The 22,551-nt window shown below is 38.6% G+C and overlaps 1 protein-coding gene, 1 long non-coding RNA gene and 1 other non-coding gene across 10 annotated transcripts in view; 2 read left to right on the forward strand and 1 right to left on the reverse strand.

Annotated features, from left to right (window-relative positions):
* Positions 1-404: 404 nt before the first annotated feature.
* On the forward strand, positions 405-592 carry LOC118017242. The gene has a single exon (XR_004681098.1). It is a non-coding gene; the product is annotated as a U2 spliceosomal RNA (small nuclear RNA).
* A 3,745-nt stretch (positions 593-4,337) lies between these two features.
* On the reverse strand, positions 4,338-8,118 carry SMIM15 (small integral membrane protein 15). 4 transcript variants are annotated; one of them, XM_035014496.1, is made up of 3 exons: positions 8,077-8,118; positions 6,710-6,846; positions 4,338-5,845 (listed from the first exon to the last, which is right to left on the reverse strand). In XM_035014496.1, the coding sequence occupies exon 3, from the start codon at positions 5,831-5,833 to the stop codon at positions 5,609-5,611; it is 225 nt and encodes a 74-aa protein (XP_034870387.1). In that variant the 5' UTR covers positions 5,834-5,845; positions 6,710-6,846; positions 8,077-8,118; the 3' UTR covers positions 4,338-5,608. The 4 variants fall into 4 exon arrangements, with proteins under 4 accessions (XP_034870387.1, XP_034870388.1, XP_034870385.1 ...); XM_035014497.1 differs by lacking the exon at positions 8,077-8,118 and adding an exon at positions 7,764-8,070; XM_035014494.1 differs by lacking the exon at positions 8,077-8,118 and adding an exon at positions 7,715-8,070.
* A 298-nt stretch (positions 8,119-8,416) lies between these two features.
* The window catches only part of LOC118016821, a 65,304-nt gene continuing 51,169 nt past the window's right edge, over positions 8,417-22,551 (forward strand). For all 5 annotated transcript variants that reach the window (XR_004680921.1, XR_004680923.1, XR_004680920.1 and 2 more), the window contains exon 1: positions 8,417-8,586. This is a non-coding gene — a long non-coding RNA (uncharacterized LOC118016821). The remainder of the gene's footprint in view (positions 8,587-22,551) is intronic.

Here is a 22,551-nt window from a genome sequence, read left to right on the forward strand (position 1 = left end):
TAATATGAGTTTAACCATTCTATCATTACAAAATAGTATTACATTTTTTTTTTATTCTAATGTTAATCCCCATACATTACATCATTAGTTTTAGATGAAGTGTTCCATGATTCATTGTTTGTGCACAACACCCAGTGCTCCATGCAGAACCTGCCCTCCTCAATACCCACCACCAGGCTAACCCATCCTCCCACCCCCCTCCCCTCTAGAACCCTGTTTGTTTTTCAGAGTCCATCGTCTCTCATGGTTCGTCCACCCCTCCGATTTCCCCCGCCTCATTCTTCCCCTCCCGCTACCTTCTTCTTCTTCTTCTTCTTTTTTTTTTTCTTAACATATATTACATTATTTGTTTCAGAGGTACAATAGTATTACATTTTACCATGCAGGCAAAAAAGGAACTAATCATTGCTTCTTGGCCTTTTGGCTAAGATCAAGTGTAGTATCTGTTCTTATCAGTTTAAAAAAGGAACTAGTCACCAGGCAGTACAGAGGTACAAATGACTGTAAATTAAGATGTTCTTGAGTCCTGGGTTATAAGAAAAATTGCAAATGTTCTAACATGCTAGAATATTTCTACTGCCAAATACCTATTAGCTTATTAAATGTATTCTATAGGGCGCCTGGGTGGCTCAGTCGTTAAGCATCTGCCTTCGGCTCAGGTCATGATCCTAGGGTCCTGGGATCGAGCCCCACATTGGGCTCCCTGCTCAGCAGGAAGCCTGCTTCTCCCTCTCCCACTCCCCCTGCTTGTGTTCCCTCTCTGGCTGTGTCTCTCTCTGTCAAATAAATAAAATCTTTAAAAAATAAATAAATAAATGTATTCTATACATATCTTTTAATGTTTGCCTTACAGTCTGTAAATATCTTAATGTATGACAGAATTTACATTCATTTTAATTTTTGTTTTCATTTTAATATCATTGTTTTATTAACTATAAAGAACAAACTGAGGGTTACCAGAGGGTGGGAGGATGGGTGAAATAAGTGATGGGGATTAAGTAGGGCACTTGTGATGAGCACTGGGGTGATGTATAGAAGTGTTAAATCACTAAAGTGTACACCTGAAACTAATGTTACACTGTATTTTAACTAACTGGAATTTAAATAAAAACCTAAAGATAATAAATACTAAGTAGGTGAGGCATAAAAAAATAAAGTAAAATAAATTAAATTAAAATACCTGTTTTACAGAAGCAGCAAAAGAAAATCTTAACCAAAAGTCCTTGTGGAAAAATACCTCAAGTAAGATTATGATACTGGCCCACCATTATTAGTAGAACACGCACTTTTTTTAAAAAAAGATTTTATTTTTAAATAATCTCTACATCCAATGTGGGGCTCAAACTTACAACCCCAATATCAAGAGTCGCACACTCTACTGACTGAACCAACCAGATACCCCTAGAGCATGCAGTATTACAGTGATTTCAAGAAGTGGAAATGACATTTATAGTAATCCATCCGCACTCCTTTTCTCAAGACTAACATTTTTTAGTGGCGCTGTTAGATGGTATCAAAACAGAGTTAAATGTCCTACCTAAAAATTGAATTATAACTTTGGCCTAATTCAAATTACCTTTATAAGCAACCTTTTTTATATTTGGCTTTTATGCCAGACACATGCAAAGCACAATTAAAGCATTAAATAAAGTATTAGTTTGTCCACCATATGTCATATTTTAAATAGTTATATTTTGGACATTTACAAGTTTTTTTTTGTGAAAATGCCTTAAAATAAGTGAAAATATCTTTCTTCAAGACTTCAGACCTATGCAAAATTTTTTAATTCCAAAAGTAAAAATGTTCATTTCAAAGTAATGAAAGTGTTGTATATACCTTACATACTTTCTCAGAGGTAAATTGTTCTTGATTTCCCATGCCTGTGCTATATGTGCATGTAGCAGATTTCTGACCGCTCAAGTACAGAAAATTTGTTGCCTGATGGGTTTAATCATACAAATCTAGCCTATTAGCTATGGCTTGGATATGTGAAGTTGAAATCAACAAAAATGGAGGAAAAAAATTTTCCCATTATTATATTACTCTTTTCCATTTCTACTTTTATGAACTGATTTCTGGCTGTCACTTATTTCATTTCTTAATTTAATCAGCCTTGAACCAATACCATTATATTTTTTAATGTTATCTTTTCAATGCTATCTTTAACCTTACTATTTAAAATGTAACCTGATCTCACCAAACAAAAAATAAAACACAAAAACAAAAATAAAATAAAATGTAACCTGAATTTATATAGAACAGGCTTTCTCAAACTGTGTTTGTGTTCCTTAGGGAAAAAAACAGAAGCGAGAAGAGTCTATGATAGTCAAATTACGTTAAAAGACTTCAAGAAATCTCTTAGGAATAAATCCTAAGTTCTATTTTATATTTTCCAAACTTGTGGTATTTGAACATGGAATCTGTTTTAATATGTTTGAGGGTTACCAGAGGTTACATGTATATATACATGTATATATTCCAAATATGAAGTAAATCAGAGTGATGCTATAACCAATTGCAAACATAAAAACAATCATGAATAGGAATCAGACATCCTCTAACATAATACCAGATGAGGTGTAAGTGCCCCTTGCCCCTTTACATTATGTACAAGGAGAGAAGGAATGGGTCAGGACCTGCTAATTATAATTTATCTCAACACTGGTTTTCCAGCTCACAGCATGGTAAGCTTACTTTGCTTGCTTACTATAATTTCAAGAAATAAAAGTAAAAAATGCTATACTAAAAAGTATAAACTCATACAGTAATACCATGCTGAAGTTTATCACATGGATAGTATGGATCAAATTCTGACACACAAACGTTTTTTTTTCTTTTTGGGTAAAATGTCTGTTATAAACAGCCTGTGTGTTTTCCAAAACCAGCCATAAAAAGGTAACTGATTATATTAGTTCTCAAAATTTCAGAAACTACATAAAAGGCAATTTTTAAAAGTATTATAGCTAGGGGCGCCTGGGTGACTCAGTCATTAAGCGTCTAGCCTTCCGCTCAGGTCATGATCCCGGGGTCCTGGGATCGAGCCCCGCATCAGGCTCCCTGTTCGGCCGGAAGCTTGCTTCTCTCTCTCCCACTCCCCCTGCTTGTGTTACCTCTCTTGCTGTGTCTCTCTCTGTCAAATAAATAAATAAAATCTTTAAAAAAAAAAAGTATTATAGCTAATAGTAAATGAGATTCTGATTTTTCTGAAGAATCCCAACCCTCACAATACTCTCTATTTTACATCCCCCCACCCCCACATACACATAAGTATACAGACATACATATTATAAAACCTATTGATCTCGCATATATAAAAAGGCTTCATAAATGTTAGAAAAAGCTAAAGCTGAAGGAACAACAAATGGTATATGTCAAATACAAAACTGGCATGTGTTAGACTTTAAAAGAAATGATAGAAAAACAGATTTCAGTTAAATAACTATCTTTAAATTGTAACAAGAGAACCAATGAAAACACAGCTTTTAGTAAATAACTGAGAATTACGGTGAATATACCTTTTGCTTCAATATTTGACTCTAAAATGTGGCCATAAGCAAGATTTATGGATATAAATTCCTTTCACGAACAGCTTGACTGCAGAAACCCAAACACATTTTAGATATATCTTAACCTCATTTTTCTTAAACTGTGCTCTGTGGGCCCAGGAGGGCCAGTAGATCCATAGAAGCATATTTTTAATTCCAATGATAATTTCAACTATTAAAACGTTCAGTGACAATAAAAAGATCACTAGATATCCTAGATCGCTAAAGTAACGGAACGGAACACTGAATTATCTTAGTGCCTGGAGTTGCAATATGTTCATTCCACTGGCACCAAGTAGAAACTGACAACCTAAAGTGAAAGTACTAGTGTTTAGACCAATCCATAAGCATTCTCAGGAGTCCTTATGTTTTCATAGTTGAGAAACATTGCCCTTAACTTTTTTAAGTAGACTTTTGGCTAGAAATGAAACTCGGGGCACCTGGGTGGCTCAGTTGGTTAAGCGACTGCCTTCGGCTCAGGTCATGATCCTGGAGTCCCGGGATCGAGTCCCACATCGGGCTCCCTGCTCAGCGGGGGGTCTGCTTCTCCCTCTGACCCTCTTCCCTCTTGTGCTGTCTCTCATTCTCTCTCTCAAATAAATAAATAAAATCTTAAAAAAAAAAAAAAGAAATGAAACTCAAAACCCTCTTAAAAGTCTAACTTCTGTAACACATCTAACTTAATTACCTTATTATTAACCCCCCTTTAAAAAAAAAAAAAACCCAGGACCTCTTTATAAAAAAGTATCAAATTTATTTCAATATCTAGTTTCATTTTTAAATTAAAGCTGGTGGACAATTTTTTTGTAATTTAAAATTCATTATCAGAGGTGAGGAAAACGTTAATAAGCTATTATATACTGACAGTGAATAAAATTATTAGACTACGCATTTATAAAAGCCATGTTTAACAGTAAAAAATTCCAGTTATACTACTTAGCTGAAGGAAATATCCTTTAGCTCTTTATTTCTAATTTTAACACATCCTCATTTTGACATAATTTGTCTTTTTCACCCAATTACTAGTATGATGAACAAAATTTTTCCAAATGTTAAACCTTTACCACTTATGAAATAGTACTTAACTATTACTTTTTAAGAATTCTTTAAGAGAAGTATGAAGTTTTAATTTTCACATGAACCTGTTTGATCAGAAAGTATAGAACATCACTACTAGATAAATTAAAATGAAGAAATGAATAAAAACACAAAAGTGGCCATCTATGTAATGAGCAAATTATGTGATAAGACATTTTAACTACTTTACATTTCTACATAGCACAATAAAGAATACACTGGTTCCAAGGTACCACAAGGTTTGGCATTTTTACTGCAAGCTTTAGATCATAGTGTTATTCTACTCAAGACATCTCTAAGAAAATGGCAGGTTCATAAGTACAAAAACTGTTCTATCTGGTAGGTGGTATTCTAAATAGCCAGTAAGAGAATTCTTATAAAATGAGATTTTAAAAAATATAGAATGTCTGTTAATTATCTCAAAGACTAAAATGAGAAAAATGCAGAACACAGTCATTGGTTAATATGTGGCTTTGAGAAAGCCAGAAATGATTCTATGCCAAGAAATAAGCAATAATGATAGATGTAAATAATATACTATATGCCTCTTTAAGCCAAAGCACAGTTTTCACCATTGGACAGTTGTGATTTTTACATTCTCAATTCCCTTCGTCCAGAACAGGACCCCATTCTAAGCCGTTATTTGAATAGAGTTCATAATGTACAGTCATTTTTCTCCACAGGATGTTTCATTTCAGAACACAATCTGCAAAATGGCAAATGACTAAGTCAATTATAAAGAATTTATAGCATAATAAAAGCCAATTTACAGTTAACTCTCAATAGACTTCTACACCAAAACCTAAAAGTTGCTGCAGTAGAGGTCACAACTAACATGATTCTTACAGGTGCTCTGACTTTGTTTACAACAAATTACTGACATAAAAACCAGAAAAACCAGAAAAGAAACCTTAGTGGGTCCTTTCAACACTGAATAATTTTCCAAATGATGTTCCTCCGGTTATATAGCCTGTTCATTCATTCCTTCAATCCTTTTTTAGTCGTTTAGCTTTTGCAATATTTTCTTGACGTTTTTGTTTCTTCTTTTGCTCCTTTTCCCTGGCCTCAATCATCTTGGCCAATTTCCAGGACAGTACTGCACTTGCTAGAAACAATGGAGTAAGGGCCAGGATAACTGTTGTAAGGAAGCCATATGGGTCCTTTGCAGCCCATTCCACAACATACTCAGCCCAAGCCTTTATATCAAACATCTTTGTAGTTGTCTTTGAAAAAGAGAAGAGAGGGGCAACAAAAGAAAAGACTATGTGGTTAATCAAATTTTTTTAAAAGTTACATCATACAATCAGTTAACTCAGAATTCTGTTATCATTAGTTTTTTATTTTTAAAAAGCATCAATTAGTACTATTTTAATACAGACTGCTATCTCCAGTTAAGAAGAAATAATTAAACTAGGTAACACTTAAAAGATGTAAAGGTATAGAAGATTAAAAACCATGTGGAATCTGTCATAGGGACTATGCATTCTTCGTAATCAAGACAAATTTTATTTAGCAGCAGACATTTTTATAAGAATCTCGAGTCTTAAGCACTCTTTCCAGGAAACAGAGGAATCCTGTTATTTTTTGACACATCCTTAGTATTAAGTACAATTAACAAAAGTATGATTCATCAAATTTGGTGTTTGAAAAGGACAAGCCACAGAGTACATGAAATGCTTGGAGAAAGGAAGGTAATGGAGAGCTGTTTCCAGGAATGAAAAGGAGAGAGTATGGGAAGCATGAAATATCCATATTCATATGCAAAGAAATATAAGCAAAAAAGTGACATGCTATTTTATGCCCTCTTTCAGCTCTGAAGACTCCTACTTGAGGACATAATTTAATAAATGAGAAAATTACCCATAACAGGTGCCATGCATTTTGTTCCACTTTGAGTTGGTATGGGAGGGCAATCTGGTAAATAAGAATGGTGTGGATCTGAGTGACATTTTCTGTTTTGCCCAGAGGCTTTTCAACCTTTCAGTGTTTGTGTCAACCTCTATTCAAAGGTGAAAATTAAGAATACTTGGGTAGGAATGGGTGTACATACATCCACAATTTCAGCGGGAATTTAAAAAGTCATCTACCTTATGCTTGAGTACTTCTTTCCAACTTAGTCCTGGGATTATTAGTGAGCCAATTACAATTTCAGATGACCCTTACTTGTTTGTCTTCTTCTTTAGCTCTACCATACACTTGTGAGAGAAGGTTTAAATTTTATATACTGGGTGGGTTGAAAAGAACAGATAAAAAAAAAAAAGTTTAAGTCACAACATTCAGGATAACTTTAAGACACTTTCAAATGGACTATTTCGAAATCGTATATATGCAACCTGTAAAACTGCCTGGCATATTATAGACATTTAATATCTATCTCTTCCTAATTTGAAGAAAGAAATCATTACTACAATTGCAAATGCTAAGAAAATCCTACTGGAGTAATTACAAGTATTTTACTAAATTACTTCCAAAATAAAATTATGAAGCTCACGGATATATAAAAAGACAAATTAGTTCACTGATAAGTTACAGCACATCCATTCCTAGGTTTTGAGCTTTTAATGCTAAAAATATTAATTTATAGGGTTAGGTATGTAATTACAAAATCAAACATCTCACTTTATTCTTTAAAGGTTTTTTGGTCTCCCTATGATACAATTCGTGTTCTTTACAGAAAACCAAAACAAAATATAAATCACCCACAATCCCATCACTTCAAGGAAACTACCACTGGCTTTAATATCCTTCCACCGGCCTCTTCGTATTTTCAACAGAAAACATTAGTTAAAGCGCCTCTAGTAGTATATTATTAGTCTAGCCTCCGCCCCCTGCCCTTGAATTCTTAGGACCACACAGAGATCCCATCTGTCCCTTCAGCTTCTCTAGCACGGTAATGAATTAACTAAGGCAAAATTCAGTGATAAGCGAAAAAAACTTTGCAAAAAAGAGTAACGCGGGAGCGAAGGATCCGGTTTGTGGCTGAGTTTTTCATTAACGCAAAAAAGTTATCGTCCACAGGCCACACAGCTCCCGTGCACTTCAATTTCGGACCCAAAGGCCCGTGTCTCCACACCTGGAGGAATCCGTATTACCCTTCTTCTTTCCGTAACGGGTCGACCGGGCTTGATCTCCAAACCAGACCTGCGCGGCTCCTGGAGCTGCAGCGGATGGTGCTTCACCGCCATCAGCACGTCCCGTCCATCCCTGTTTTCGCCCTTGCTCATTCCTGCTTTCCTAGCCCATCCGGCCGTCCGCCCCCGGGGGCCACGTTCAGGCGCCCCTCGGCCTCGGCGGGCGGTTCCCGGGAATCCAGGCTTGATCCCGCCACAGCTCGATCCGCCCGGCGCCGTGGCCCCTCCTCTGGGCACGCGGGCAGACCCACCCCAGCGGCCGCCACCAGCCCACCCTACGTCACGGCCGGGAACGGGGGCTCAGACCCCTACTCCCAACTCACCTCCAGGCCGGAAGCAGGAAGGCGGAAGCCGCGGCTTTCCCGTCCCGCCCACAGGCCGGCCCCAGCCCCGAGTGGGCCTGAGGAAGTCGAGGGGCCGGTTTCCGGCTGCGCCATTGCTGTGTGGGTCCCGGGCTCTCGACTTCGAAGACTGGCGGGGGCGGGAGGGCGGGGGAGAGCGGCGCCCGGCTTCCCGGGGAGCCGCAGGTGGGGCCGCGCCGCTGTGCGGCGGCGCCCCGGCTGGCCTCTGGCGAGGAGCCCGAGACCGGCGCTTCCTGCCGGGACGAAGGGGCCAGCGTGGAGGCGCGGGTGGACTCGGGCCTCCGGGAGCCGGTCCGGAACCCTCGGGCCCTCTGCCTTTACCCCCGATGTAAGCCAGGAGACAGCCCCCTGCCCTGCTGGAGCGAGACCGCTGATGGAGGGCCCCGATGGGTGATGTATGTAGCCCCCGGAAACAGACTAAAGAGCGGCGGCAAGAAAGGAGTGGGTCTCCGCAAACCGCCCGAAGCCAAGGTGAGGGTCACACAGCGACTGTTGAGGGATTCCGGAGCGTTCCTTCTCCCGGTTCCCACCCCACCCTTTGCCCCTCTCATCTTCTGGCTGGACAGTAGTTAAAGCCACACGTACTGGAGACAATGAAGCAAATGGACCATGGTGGATCCACTGAACCTTATTACTAAGGGAAAATGCAACCATGCTGTGTGAAGAGGGGATTTTTGTTGTTTGTTTTTAGTTTGAGAACCTAACTCATTTCACACACACGCCCCCACACAAAATGAACCATACTTGCCCAAAGTAAACTCGGTAAATAAACTGGGCATAGAGTTCCCACAGAGATAACTTGTTCTTTCAGTCCACAAATAAAGGGATGCAAAAGTCAACAAGCAGAAAGAGTGAGTTTAATATTGTGTTCTAATCTACAGGAACTGAGAGATTAACGCTGGTTTGGTTGGTGACCAAATTTTGTGATTGCTTGCTCTGAACTGCTCTGTTTGACTACCACTGCGAATGTTGCAAGACCTCTTCACTTTTGTGTGTCAAATAAAGCAGGTGTTTATTCTTGAGAGACTATAGAATGCTCTCTCTGAGGAGCAAGCTGTGACATGCATAACTAGTTTAGATGTAACAACAGTAACTATTATTTACCAGGGAACAGGCTTTTGGCAAAGAATCTAGTGATCTAAAATACTGTTCGTTGGGCATATGTTAATGTTTGTATGTTGTATTAGCAGCAGTTGTTTTCTTACTCATTCTTTTTTTTTTTTTTAAAGATTTTATTTATTTATTTGAGAGAGAGAATGAGATAGAGCATGAGAGGGGGGAGGGTCAGAGAGAGAAGCAGACTCCCCGCCGAGCAGGGAGCCCGATGCGGGACTCGATCCCGGGACTCCAGGATCATGACCTGAGCTGAAGGCAGTCGCTTAACCAACTGAGCCACCCAGGCGCCCTCTTACTCATTCTTGTTTGAAAACTTGGATGATGGTTTCAAAGCTTTTGCTGCTTGGACCTAGCCTGTACCTGTAGTAGCCAGAAAAAGCAGACTCAGTCACTGGATTGTGTGTACAGAAAACTTTACTTGCTATAGGTAACTATGTGATCTCTGAAAACTTGTTCAAATATTAATTCTAGGAGGGGGTCAGAATGTATTTTAACATCCTTCACTCCCCAGGCCAAGGTGTGTGTGTTTTGTTTGCATCTTGGATACACAGTATACCCAGTTACTGCCTTCCCAGTAGTTTGCTCTGCTGCTTCTCTAGTTAAATGCATTGCAGTCTTGGGCTACAAGAAAAGGTGCCTAAGACAGAAGCCTCTGTAGCTCTTTGGCTGTCATCTAGACCCTGCCTTCACAGCCTAATACTGACCTAGTTTTCAGTTCCAGGACAGGATGCAAGCCCAGGAATAGCATAGGGGTTGCCACAGCTGAGCCCCTTAATGCAACTTGCATTGCCTTCATGAAAGATGGTGTCAAAATTGGTTCAAATACTGTGCACTATTTTCTGTAGTGAGGAGTCTTAGCTTGTGAGTTGAGTTTCACAGGCCTTGTCTCTGCTGATCTGTATACACTGTAAGTCACTCTGAGCCTGTTTCCTCTTCTTTATGTGGAACGTACACTGGGTCATCTCTGGTGTTCTTTCAGCTTTAAAATTATGTCAGTTGGACTGGGCTTGGCCATTTTTCTAACTTAGGCTTCATAAGTGGCAGCAGAACAAGGAATTTAGTGGAAACATAGACCATTTTCTTAAGGTCTTATCCTTTATTTGAAAAGATCCTTAATTGGATTTTTGTTCTTTCACAAATGTCTTTAAGAATTGCCAACTTAGAATAACAAGGAAATAAGCTCTGCTTGTATTTATTTTTAAGAAATCTTATTCATGTAACTTTAACCAAATTAACAAAGCCTTACACTGTTAAGGAGGGTTTGTCTTTGCGTAATTCCTGTGCAGTGTATCACACTTCCTGTCCCATTCACACTAGTTATCTTGAAAAAAAGAACATTATAAAATTGTAGCTGTTTTTTTTCTCTTAAGAAGTTAAGTCCTACTCTGTTGTTTGCTTAAAAAGTCTTTTGATAGTACAAAGTTGCATTTCCCCTTGACTCATGTCAAAATTGTGAATGAAAAAAAACATCATGAATGAGTAAAACCTGAATAAGATTCTATTATAAAAACCTAGACTTGACTAAAGATCTTGAGAACTTTCCTACCTGCCACATATTTGACTTAATTTGATGAAATTGGTTTCTTCCCTGAATTTTATTGTTAGTTTTTTCCTTTCATTGAAACATAATGAAAATACATTTCTCTTTTTTTAAGATTTTATTTATTTATGTGAGAGAGAGCATGTGCGCGTGTACACACACACACATACACACACACGTGAGTGGGGGGGAGGGGTAGTGGGAGAGGGATAAGCATCCTCCCCGCTGAGCAAGGAGCTAGACATGGGACTCTACCCCAGGACCCCAAGATCACAGCCTGAGCCGAAATCAGATAGTTAACTGACTGAGCCACCCAGGCGCCCTGAAAATACATTTCTTAAAGGGCACAATTATTGATTTAAAAAGTAATAATCAGGCCTTAGCAGTATTTGCAAGGTCATACTGAAGAATAATAATTTCTTAAAAGCTATTTATTGAGTACTTACTGTGTACCAGGTACTGGGCTAGATGCTTCAGATCTATTATTACTAATCCTGAGACTAAACAACCCCAAATGATAATGCCCTTATACCCATTTAACAGATAAGGAATCAGAGACTTGAAAAGTAGAGCAGGATTCTAAACACATCTTGCCAAAATCCCTGCTCTTCCTTAATATCCAAAGACTTGTCAAAAGCTGATTTCATAAAATAAAAGTATATTTTTTGATTTTGTAATTGTTGATTAACTGATTATCACAACCAAAATTTTTCCATACTTTAGAATTTCTTATTGCCCAGGTGGTGGCAGCATGTCTCAAAGAGCTAGTATGGTGCAAAAGATTCTCTCCAACTTTGCCAGTTGATTTTGCCTCTTCATCTCACATATGTGATCTCTGTCAACTAACTTCTCTTTTGGGCTTTCATTACTGTTAGACCAAGCCATCATTAATTAACTCTGTCTTCCATCCTCCCATCAGCCTCATCTTCTGAATGGGTCCTACTCTGCCAGTTTGCTTTCAGCCTGTTCGACGTTGAAAGAATCACAAAATTACTGTTTTTTAGAATATTCATGTAGACTTATCCAGTAACACAAAGAATTTTTTTCAAATATTGTTATTTTTCACACATTGTTAAAGGTAATTTGGTCTTCCAACATATACTAAAAGAATGAACTAATATTATAAAATACTTGTTTAAATTAGAAGGCATGCTTCTTAAACTTATGGGATACACCAATTAAGGAGGTAATAAAAAGCTTTTAAAAGATAGAATTAGTCTTCAAATTAAGAAAAAGAACATTCAGGAGGGAGCAGTGCAAGGTTATAAAATTCACAATGAATGCATATATAGCAGAATAACTAGTTAAACCTACTTCAGCCAAAAATTGCTTGGAATATTATTCTCATCTTTGCAGGGCAGATGCTACCTCCTCACAAAAACCCTCTCTGCCCCTTATCACTTAAATTTTTTTTTCATAGCACTCCAATCTGACAACTTGTTTACCAGTTTGTTGTCTGTTTTTCCTGCTAGAAGGTAAACTATGTGATCAATTACCTCAGTACCTAAGAATATTGTTTTGAATAATTGATTCCAAGATAGAGCATTGCTCCTTATAAATAAAACTGTTAGTTTTATTTTAATTTGTAGTTTGAACAAATCATGAAATAACCTAAATCCTGGGAAGTTGTGGTTTGTATTAAAGAACGAAACAGGGGCGCCTGGGTGGCTCAGTTGGTTAAGCGACTGCCTTCTGCTCGGGTAATGATCCTGGAGTCCTGGGATAGAGTCCCGCATTGGGCTCCCTTGCTTCTCCCTCTGACTCTCCTCCCTCTCATGCTCTCTGTCTCTCATTCTCTCTCTCTCTCAAATAAATAAATAAAATCTTTTTAAAAATAAATAAATAAAGTACCAAACAGTTGTAGTATGTTTTCAGGGTAATAATGGATGCCCCAGTAAGAGGTCTAAAGATGAGTGGGTAAGGTGTTTGGAGAAAGGTAGGGTAATTGTGATTATCTTGTTAATGAAAGAACACTAGTTGCTTAATAATTACCAAGTATGTAACAAGGTACAGAAACTGTTGGTGCTAAGATTTACGATAAGAACAAACTGGAGTAGATATCTATATAGAGATCTTTGAAAATAGGGCAGAAGTGTATATGCAGACTAGATGCTCTCTCTAGATATTTTCCACCTTCATTATTCCCAAAGCAGATTGCAGGAGAAATACTTCGATTGAACAGCAGCTGCATCTCTCGTTGATTATTCCTTGCTGCCCATGGCTTCTTGCATACATTTAGAAACATTCATTGTGTTTGCTTACATACGGCTGCTTTGGGTAATTTATAGAATTTTTTCACAAAATGCTGAAAATTAGTTATTTCTGTTTTTTTAACACTGAAACTGTTTACAGTTCTTTATCTTCAAAATGTGCTATACATGAACATGCCGCAGACTAATTCCCTGTAGGTAGAGGGCATCATTTGGGAAGGGTAGAATTTCTAGTAAATCCTTATGAAGCCTTGGGTTACAGTCAATGCTGTTGAAGTTGTGAGATACTAAACTTCCCTGCTGAATCCCAAGGTTCAAATTTTGGGACTGCCCCTAAATGATGAAATTGTGTTAACCATGTTAATTTACTTTTGATGTCTGTACTGGAGTTTCCTAGCCATTAAATAAGAATTGCTCTCCCAATTGGGAAAACTAATCCATGTCTAAGAATCTTTCAGTATAAAAATGTGTATTGCAAAAGCACCCCCTAGCAATATCACTTTCACTGGGTAGAATTTTAATTTGTACCTTCACCTAAACAAGCTACTCAGAGTAACCATATAAAACATTTTAACCATATTTGTTCAACGATAATTGTCAGGGACATTGTTCTCCATGTCATAGAATACCCTTTATATAAAATCCCATGTAAGATACTTTAGAATGTGATTCTAAAAAACTTTTGGAAACCACTTTCTGATAGTGAAAGTTTTGCCTCTTTCTGATTTGACTGTCAGGAAGCTCAAGAACCAAATTTGAAGTTCATGTTTAACATCTATCCTGACCTGCGTACTTGGATTTCTTTTTAAACACCTTTTTCCTAGGACAGGTATTATCTATCTATAATTATCGTATGTGTTAATGTAGTAAGATAAGTCCTTGGTGAAATAAGGGACAATATAGTTGCCTGTTTATCAAGTGTTTGAAACAAAGACTTAAACAGAAACTTTCAGTATGTAACAAGTAGTTATTTGCTTGTAAAATTCTTTCACTGATTCTAATTTTATGTCTATTTTAAAATCTTGTATTATAACATTCAGTGTGTTTGGTTACATATTGCTGCTTTGGGTAATTTATAGAATTTTTTCACAAAATGCTGAAAATTAGGTATTTTTTTTTTTTAACACTGAAACTGTTTACAGTTCTTTATCTTCAAAATGTGCTATACATGAACATGCAGCAAACTAATTCCCTGTAGGTAGAGGGCAGGTGCCGGCACCCGTGACCCGCGGCACTTGGGATAGACAGAGTTTCATTTAAAACTAGGGAACATAGGAAATCATTGTGTGGAATTGCATCCCAAAGCCTAATACTAAAATCTAGTTTGTGCCTTTAATAGCCCTTGGAGTATAATGTGTATACTAGGAACCTAGTTTAAAGAATAAACAAAATTTACTTGTGCCAGGCTATAAATATATATGGTTTATGTTCCCTAAATCATCACTTAGAGATATCCTAGTCCCAGATTCATAAATTGCTCTTGCTGAGTTTACAGTTTATGTTTTTAGGCATTAAGTCAGGAAGTGAAACAGTCTGAAATCTTAAAACTCCATTCAGATTCACATATGTACTCTTGAAGTAATAAATAATAGTGGTGTGTATGTTGAGTTTCTAGAGGCTTTGAATTTGGATTTTTACTTAATTTTTAGATTTGACCTTGATCAACTAATTTTTCATTCTTTGTAATAAGCAGGTAATAGTAATACCTGCCATTTTACAGAAAGTTGGACCAATGTTCTCTTGAGATTCTTTTCATCTTTAGGTTTTAATATTCTGTTGCAGGGCTATACTGCAGTTGTACACTTGTATTATTAATGAATATAGGTGTGTAAGAATCTGCCTTAGTCTCTAGTTCTAGGTTCATATTTGATTTCATGATGTGGAGCAAAAAAAATCATCTATTTCTGTGCTCGGTTCCCATGTCCATAAAATAGAATTAAGACTTACCTGTTTTTTGCAACACTAACTATTTAATGAATAATTGTGTGATCTCCTTTTTATAGAAGGTTATATTTTATAGAATTCATCTGTAAATTGATTGTTGGGAGCTTACACAGATTCCCAGGGAATTATGTTATAGATAGTGGTTATGTTCTTCATTTAGCCTGTAAATGCCTATTTGACACACAGTATAAGTGAAAAGAGTGCCTTTGCATAAAAATGGTAGAATATAATTTTCAAAACTATTAATAAAGTAGTAAAAATTAGATGAATTTTTGATAGCTTGGTGCCATGGTAAGATCTTATACCGAGAGATAGAAAATGAATTTATCTGAGTCCATTTTTCCCCCAGATTTTTACATCCTAGCTGGTATGAATGATTTGTCAATACTTTCTGACCATCTTACCATATATGCAGGGTGATACATCTTACCGTATATGCAGTCCAGGAATCACTGTTTGTTGCAGCTGTTTTCAAGTCTGCTAAACTTATGCCATAGTTATGCCACAGGAAACTAAAGCTACATATGGGTTTATAAATATTCATGTGTGTATGCAATGCATATGGAATATATTCATATACATTAATCTGTGATGTACCCCCTTTCCCCACTTTATTGTCTGTAGAATGAAGTACAAACTCTTTAGAGGAGCCTAATGATTCTTACCAATTTGGTCCAGCCTGCCATATAAATCTTCCAACATGATAGAGGACCATTTATTTCAGTCCTCCGCAGCTCTAAGAGATGCCTTCTTAGTGTAGTGGTTGGAGTATAGATTCTGGAACCAAACTACCTAATTTGAATTTCTGCTCTCCCTCTTGCTAGGATGATGAGACTACTATGAGAATGCACCTCACAGACCCTCACTACAAGGAGCTTAATTAATTGACCAAGGACCCAGCTGCTGTGCTCTGAAATCCATCATTATGTTTGTGCCAAGACTTTGTTTCTTTTGCAGCTCACTGAGAGCATGGCAGAGACTAAGGCCTGTTTTTGGCAGATGCAAGACTTCCCTGATGGCCTGCAGGGGTTCAAGGAGTCCTCCATTGCCTTGCCAAGCCTTCCTTAGGCTACATGGCCATCTAGAACACTTCCACCCAACCTGCCTTCCCTCTCTCTTTCACTTAGGGTCAGACTTGCATCATCGTGTGACAGTTCACCCAGTCTTCCTGGCCTCCGCCCCATTTTCTCTCACAAATATTTCCCCTAATAAAAAATCTTATATACTTAACTCCATCTTGGCTTCTGGGATGGTAAAATTGAGATTTAGAAATGGCTCATTCCATTTCTTGGCCAAAGAGGCCACCGTGATTGGTAGGTAGGACACTCATTGCCCCTGGCATAAGCCTGCAGATTAATTATTAAAGATTTCACCAGTGTTGACCTGGGATAATGTCCCAGTGAAGGGGAACTGTGGTAAGTGTACAGGCATTTGAAAAATACGGGAGGAATAACATCTACAAAGACAATAGAGTTGGCTGATTACGGTTAAGTTGTATTGAAGTACTGCAGAAGGAAAATAGAAATAGCTGTTAACAAGTCGTGAATAGCTCAGTGTTAGAGCTGGAGGCCTCCTGTGGTAGCCTTCATAACCTAGAAGGTCAGAGTCCGTTAACTACATGCTGAAGAGTTAGCCAATGTTGACGTCACAGAGCTCCAGAGACATTTAAGCTTTGAATGTTTAGCTAACATGGCTTTGTTAATGTGAAGGTGGGGAAATCTAGGTCCTAAATATGGGATGGAGTCCTTTTTTTTTTTTTTTTTAAGATTCATTTAGTTATTTGAGAGAGAGACGAAGCATGAGCAGGGGGAGGGACAGAAGAGAGGAAGAGGGAGAGAAGCAGACGTTCCCACTGAGCCCAACACCAGGGCGCTATCCTACAACCCTGAGATCATGACCTGAGCCGAAATCAAGAGTCAGACACTCAACTGATAAGCCACCCAGGTGCCCCAAGGGATGGGGTCATCTCAATGGACTCCCCTGCTCTTCCCTCTGGACCCTCAGGGCTTGCAAAGGTAGCCCTTCTTTAGTAAAAACTAGTATGTTTGCTCTGCTGGAGATACTGCAGATGCCTCTTGCCCACAAGGCAGTAGCCCTCCTCCTTTACTCCCTTTCTCCTTTCCTAGTTGCCAAGCAAATAACTAACCAGTAACCAAGATTTCAATGGGTTAAATCTCAGCGAGGTGAAAAACGTCTGAGTTGCCCTGGCAGACTGTGGAGGAAGGAATAAAGAGGCTGAGCAAATGGGCATGCTGGAATGGATACATTGCATAAGGCCAGAAGATTCACTGGAGGATTGTACTCCATGAGCTGGCCTAGAATCTACACCATTCACCCAAGGCCATCAGGAGAGCACTGGTGAGAGAAACTTCAACATCACTTAGAAGTTTGGTGGTAGCTGTCCTCTTCAAGTCTGGGATGGAGGGAAGCGAAGCAGCCACAGAGCAGGCTCATTAACATCCATGGGAATAATAGAGCCCTGAAGTAAGGGAAGCCAGGTGCTGTTGCTTAACAGCCAGAAGCTAGAAGACCACAGTTATAATAACTGGCAAAGTCATTCTTACATCCAAAAGAGCTTGACCCACAAGGAGTTCTAGAGTCCACTAATAGAGCATAGTCTCCCTACGGGCAAAATAGATGGGCAGTCCGTGAGGGTGCTGATTAACATCTATTACCCTGAAAAAGCAAAAATGGAGGAGCAGGAGACTGACGACAGGCAGTGACAGCAGTAAAAAGACATGATCCCTTGCTTAGTTTCCAGACCTAAAACAATTTCCAGATCTAGAACTGAGTATGTGGATGAGTCCCAGGGAAGAAGAACCCTACCGCAACACAGAAAGTACCTAAATACATGACATTTCTTCAAAAGGGCTTTGTGACCATCTCTAAGTGACTACACTAGGGAAAGGGTAATAATCAGGTATTTTGAGGACTATCGGTCATAGGATTTGAGTTGATTTTGGTATCTGGAAATTTAAAGCAACATTTACAGCCTTCCTGTTAAAATGGACATTTACCAGACCAGGTGTTCTGGCTCAAGTTAGTCTCACAGTGGCTCCAAGTGCATAATTAGAATCTATTTATGTGGCAGTTGGAGTAACTGCCACATTGGGTCCCTGATCTGTGGAGTAGGGGTTATAATGGGGATTGCCAAACAGAGCCCTCTGAAACTGCCCACCCCCCCCCACCACCAAGACAGTAAATCAGATATAATACTGTATTTTGGGGGAAAAATGAAGATTAGTGCCACCGTTTAAGACCTAAAAGATACAGGAGTGCTGGTCCCAGTTCTATTTCTTTAATATACCAGTCCAGCTCCTAAATAAACTGGACAGATCCTGGAGAGTTACTATGGACTACTGCTGACTTAACCAAGTAGTAACTCTTAGTACAGCTGCTGTTCTGTGCTGCCCTCATTGCTAGAACAGATTAGTAAGACCTCAGATACCTGGTGTGTCACTAATTTGGCAATGTGTTTTCTTCCATTCCAGTTAGAAAAAAGAATCAGAAACACTTCACCTTCACAAAGAACAGTCAACACTATTCATTTAGACGGAGTTTTTCCTCAGGGCTATGTTAACTCTCCCATCTTCAGTCATAATATAATATAAAGATATATGGACCGCCTGAATACCCTTCATGACACTACACTGGTCCATTTTGTTGACAATATCATGTGGTTAGACAGATGAACAAGAGGTGACTACTATCCTGAAGACCTTGGTGAGATACATGTACCCCAGACGATGGGAGATAAACACTAAGAAGACTGAGAGACCGGTCACTTGAGTAAAGTTTGGAGATCTAATTGTCAGGGGAATGCAGGATATCTCCTCCAAAGTGAAAGTCAAATTGCTGCCTTGTGCAGCCCCTACCACAAAGAAGTAGAACATTTTGTTGGCCTCTTTTCCTTCTGGAGACAAGGCATTCCACAACTAGGAACAATGCTGGCTCCTATACCAAGAAACATGGAAGGCTGCCAACTTTGAATGGGGCCCAGAGCAGGAGAGTTCTCTGGGACAGTTGCAAGCTTTGGTGTAAGTAGCCCTGACAGACATTTGGACCTTGTGATCCAGCAGACCTTAGTGGTGTCTGTGGTAAGAAAAAATGCAGTGTGGAATTTATAGCAAATTCAGTGGGAGAATCATAATACAGGCCCCTGGGATTCTGGAGTAAGGTCATGCCATCTGCAGCAGGTAATTGGATGGCTATTGAGAAACAGCTCTTGGCATGTCACTGAGCCCCGGAAAGACGATGTCTGGCCATGGGACAGTTAAACCTGCCCTTCCTCCAAGTCCCTATTGGAGTGAGTGACTGATTTTCTAAGTCCATCATTCCATCTATATTTATTAGTTGTTGACATTGTAATAAAAGCAAGTATTTAACCTGTTCATTTATTCTTAACAGATGGATTCATGGATTCTTAGTTAACAGATTAAATCCATTACTATTTATTTTGATGTTGTTAATTGTACCACATTTGACCATTGGGGCCCCAGAATGTTCCCTGTGTGTGTCAGAAGTCCCAGTTGTGTCATGTATTCAACATAATTTGAGCTCTTTCTTTTTGGTACTATCAGATATTCCAGGTTCATCTTGTACTTGCCCTGCCCTAGTCCTGGAATCAGTCATTTCTTCAAGGAGCCCTGCTTTCTTTTTATGGACAATGGAATACGGGAACCAAGATTGAAGTGCTAGGTTTGCTCCCACTGCTGGTGTGTCATTGGCTGTGGTCCCTCTTAGCAGATAGACACATATACAAATAGCTATACTTACACCTGTTAAAAACCATGGGTTTATTTCAATACCTTCAGTTACAGTCTATCACTACTTTCTCTTCTTTCCCTTTTCCTTATTTGTAATTCCCTCAACAGAAAGACTCCTGGCTGCCACTATCTTTCTTTTTTTTCTTTTTTTAAATTATGTTCAGTTAGCCAGCATATGGTACATCATAAGTTTTTGATACAGTGTTCAGCGATTTATTAGTTGCATATAACACCCAGTGCTCATCACAACACGTGCCTTCCTTAATACCCATCACCTGGTTACCCCATTCCCCCACCCCTCCTCCGTTCTGTAACCCTCAGTTGTTGCTACTCTCTTTAATATACTTACTCATTTGCTCAAGGCTGAAATACATGGAAGGTATTTTTAGCATTGCTAATTCATAGTATTTGGGGGGGAAAAAAATATATAGATTTTTAAGTGACCCATCTGTTTCCAGACTCTCAGGCTACTGAAAAGTCATCTCTTAAATAAGGTTAATAAATTCAAACTAAAGCCCCAGATAAGTGTGTATAGGCCAGGAGACCTGGATGGCCCAGGGGGTTGTTAAAGAGCCATAGAGCTTCAACAGTCTAGGGTAGTAGCTTCAAACTTCACGTCAGCTGTAACTCACAGAAATGTTTATGTTGGGCAATAGTAGCTGATCATGGCTCTATCCACCAGGTCTTAGCAAGTATAATCATGGCACTAAGAATTGGCACCTCAGCTGAAGGAAAGGATAGATTTCCCCCTTGACGGTGCAATTAAATCTTTTTTAGAAGCAAACGTCAGTAGATTGTTCTTAAGCTTTTTCTGCCACACATAAAGCACAATTTCTCAGTGACATCTTTTATAACCTTTTGTTAACAATTATATTCTTTAAAAAAATCACATCCGGTTTTATGACCTACTGATATTTTTAACAAATATTTTTAGGAAATGATTGAAGGAAAAAGGTGTTATTAAATGCAGTACTCTTAATCTGGAGTCTAGCACTTTCTACACCAAAAATTAATTGATTTGGGGGAGATGATATTTTATAGTTGGAAACTTAGAGTTTAGGATTTTGTGTAAATGTGCTGTTAACATCAGACTTCAAGTATGCAAGCCATTTGTGCTTTAATATCAATTTCTTTTTGCTTTTACTACTTTGTGTAGTTTTGGTAGATATCATTAAGCATCTTCAACTTTCCACCTTAGCACCGAAGAGTAAGCAGTCCAAAGATGAATAGATCCTTTTGTATTGATAATATCTTTGAGGAATGCTTAAATTTTGGTTATTAAGATCAGTATTTAGTGTTGTGCAGTACATTGGCTTTTTCCTCTAAAATGGGAGGTAAACTTAAAGTTGATTAGTCTCTTCAGCTTAACATCATCCGTACGTTAATTTGCCTGTTTTGCTTGGTATTTTACCTTTAGATTTACTATTAACTGCCTTTCACTAAAAAGAAATTATATGTTAAATCCTTAAAGTGGCCTGTTTTTTGGTGAACTTGAATAACTGGGGAACTGTTTGGGGGAAAAAAGGGGCGCTTTTAATCTTTGAAAAGCACATTGACCTAATTCATAAAGCCATGTGAAGGTTGGAGTTATGCAAGCTGACTTGCCTTGACCTTATTTTGTTTAAATGGCCTTAAATTAATACATCTATACTTAGATAATGAAAGAAAAAATATAAATTTATTAAAAAATACTCCTGTCAGCTTACTTTTGGTTCATCTCTGTCAAAGCAAGTTCAGTCAGTTTTACAAAGAAATCAATGGTATGTATACTCCTAATGTTAAGACACTCTGGTTGAGATTCCTTTAAAGTAGGTTACTTTTTAAGTCAGGTATCATTAAACATCTGTAGTAGGCAGCTTTTAAGATGGCTCCCAATGATACCCACTTGCTGGTATCCATACCCTTGTTTTATTCCTTCTCATTTAGTTTAGCTAGATCTAATAACGTACTTTTGATTAATAGAACAGGGTAAAGGTGATAGGATGTCACTTCCAAGGTTAGATTACAGAAAGATTCTGGCTTCCATCTGGCTCACCCTATCTTGTACTCTCATTTGCTCACTTTAATGGAAGCCTGTTTGCCATGTTGTGAGCTCCCTATGGAGAGGAAGGGGAATTGGGGAGGGCTTCTAGCCTGTAGTCAGTGAAGAACCGAATCCTACCATAACTGTGTGCATGAGCTTGGCTGTAAGCTCTTCCTCTTCCTCTCTGTCAAGCCTTGATGACAACAGTCCAGCTGACACCATGAAGGCCTAAGCCCCACTGTGCCAGATTCCTGACCATGAGAAACTGTGCAATAAGTGTTGGTTGTTTTAGTTGCTAAATGTTGGGGTCATTTGTTACTCAGCCAGAGGTAACTAATACAGTGCCCTTGAAAAAACAAATCACAAAAGACCCTCAAGCTTTGTGTTTTTTTGATACAGCTTTAGCATTTCCAGATAAATGATTTAGCACAGTGGTTTTCAACCACTAACATTAAAATCACCTGGCAGTTTTTTAAAACAAGTGCCTGGGCTTCACCCCCAAAAATTCAATTTGAATTGGTCTGGGATGGGTCCAGGCCTCAGTATTTTTAAAAGTTCCCTAGGTAATTCCAGGGAGTAGATGAAGAATCTTTGATTCAGCATAAATTGATTTAGTAAGCCCCCTCTGGGTGCCAGATGTAGGAGCTATAACATTGAATGGGAAGTGGAGCTCACTTTTCATTCATAGGTCAGAAGAGAGGATAAACATGTAAACAAACAATGACAGCAATGCTCCAGTAAAGTTATTTACAAGGTGATATAAACACAGAAGAGGAAACACCTAACACAGCCTGATAGAAAAGGGTTGACATAGAAAATGTTCTTCTGAAGCTAAAT

Source organism: Mirounga leonina, unplaced genomic scaffold (assembly GCF_011800145.1).
Source record: "Mirounga leonina isolate KUSES-001 unplaced genomic scaffold, KU_Mleo_1.0 Mir_168, whole genome shotgun sequence".
Classification (NCBI taxonomy): Eukaryota; Metazoa; Chordata; class Mammalia; order Carnivora; family Phocidae; genus Mirounga; species Mirounga leonina.

Coding starts and splice junctions, on each gene's coding strand:
- SMIM15 (XM_035014496.1), bottom strand. CDS start 5,833: ATGTTTGATATAAAGGCTTGGGCTGAGTATGTTGTGGAATGGGCTGCA.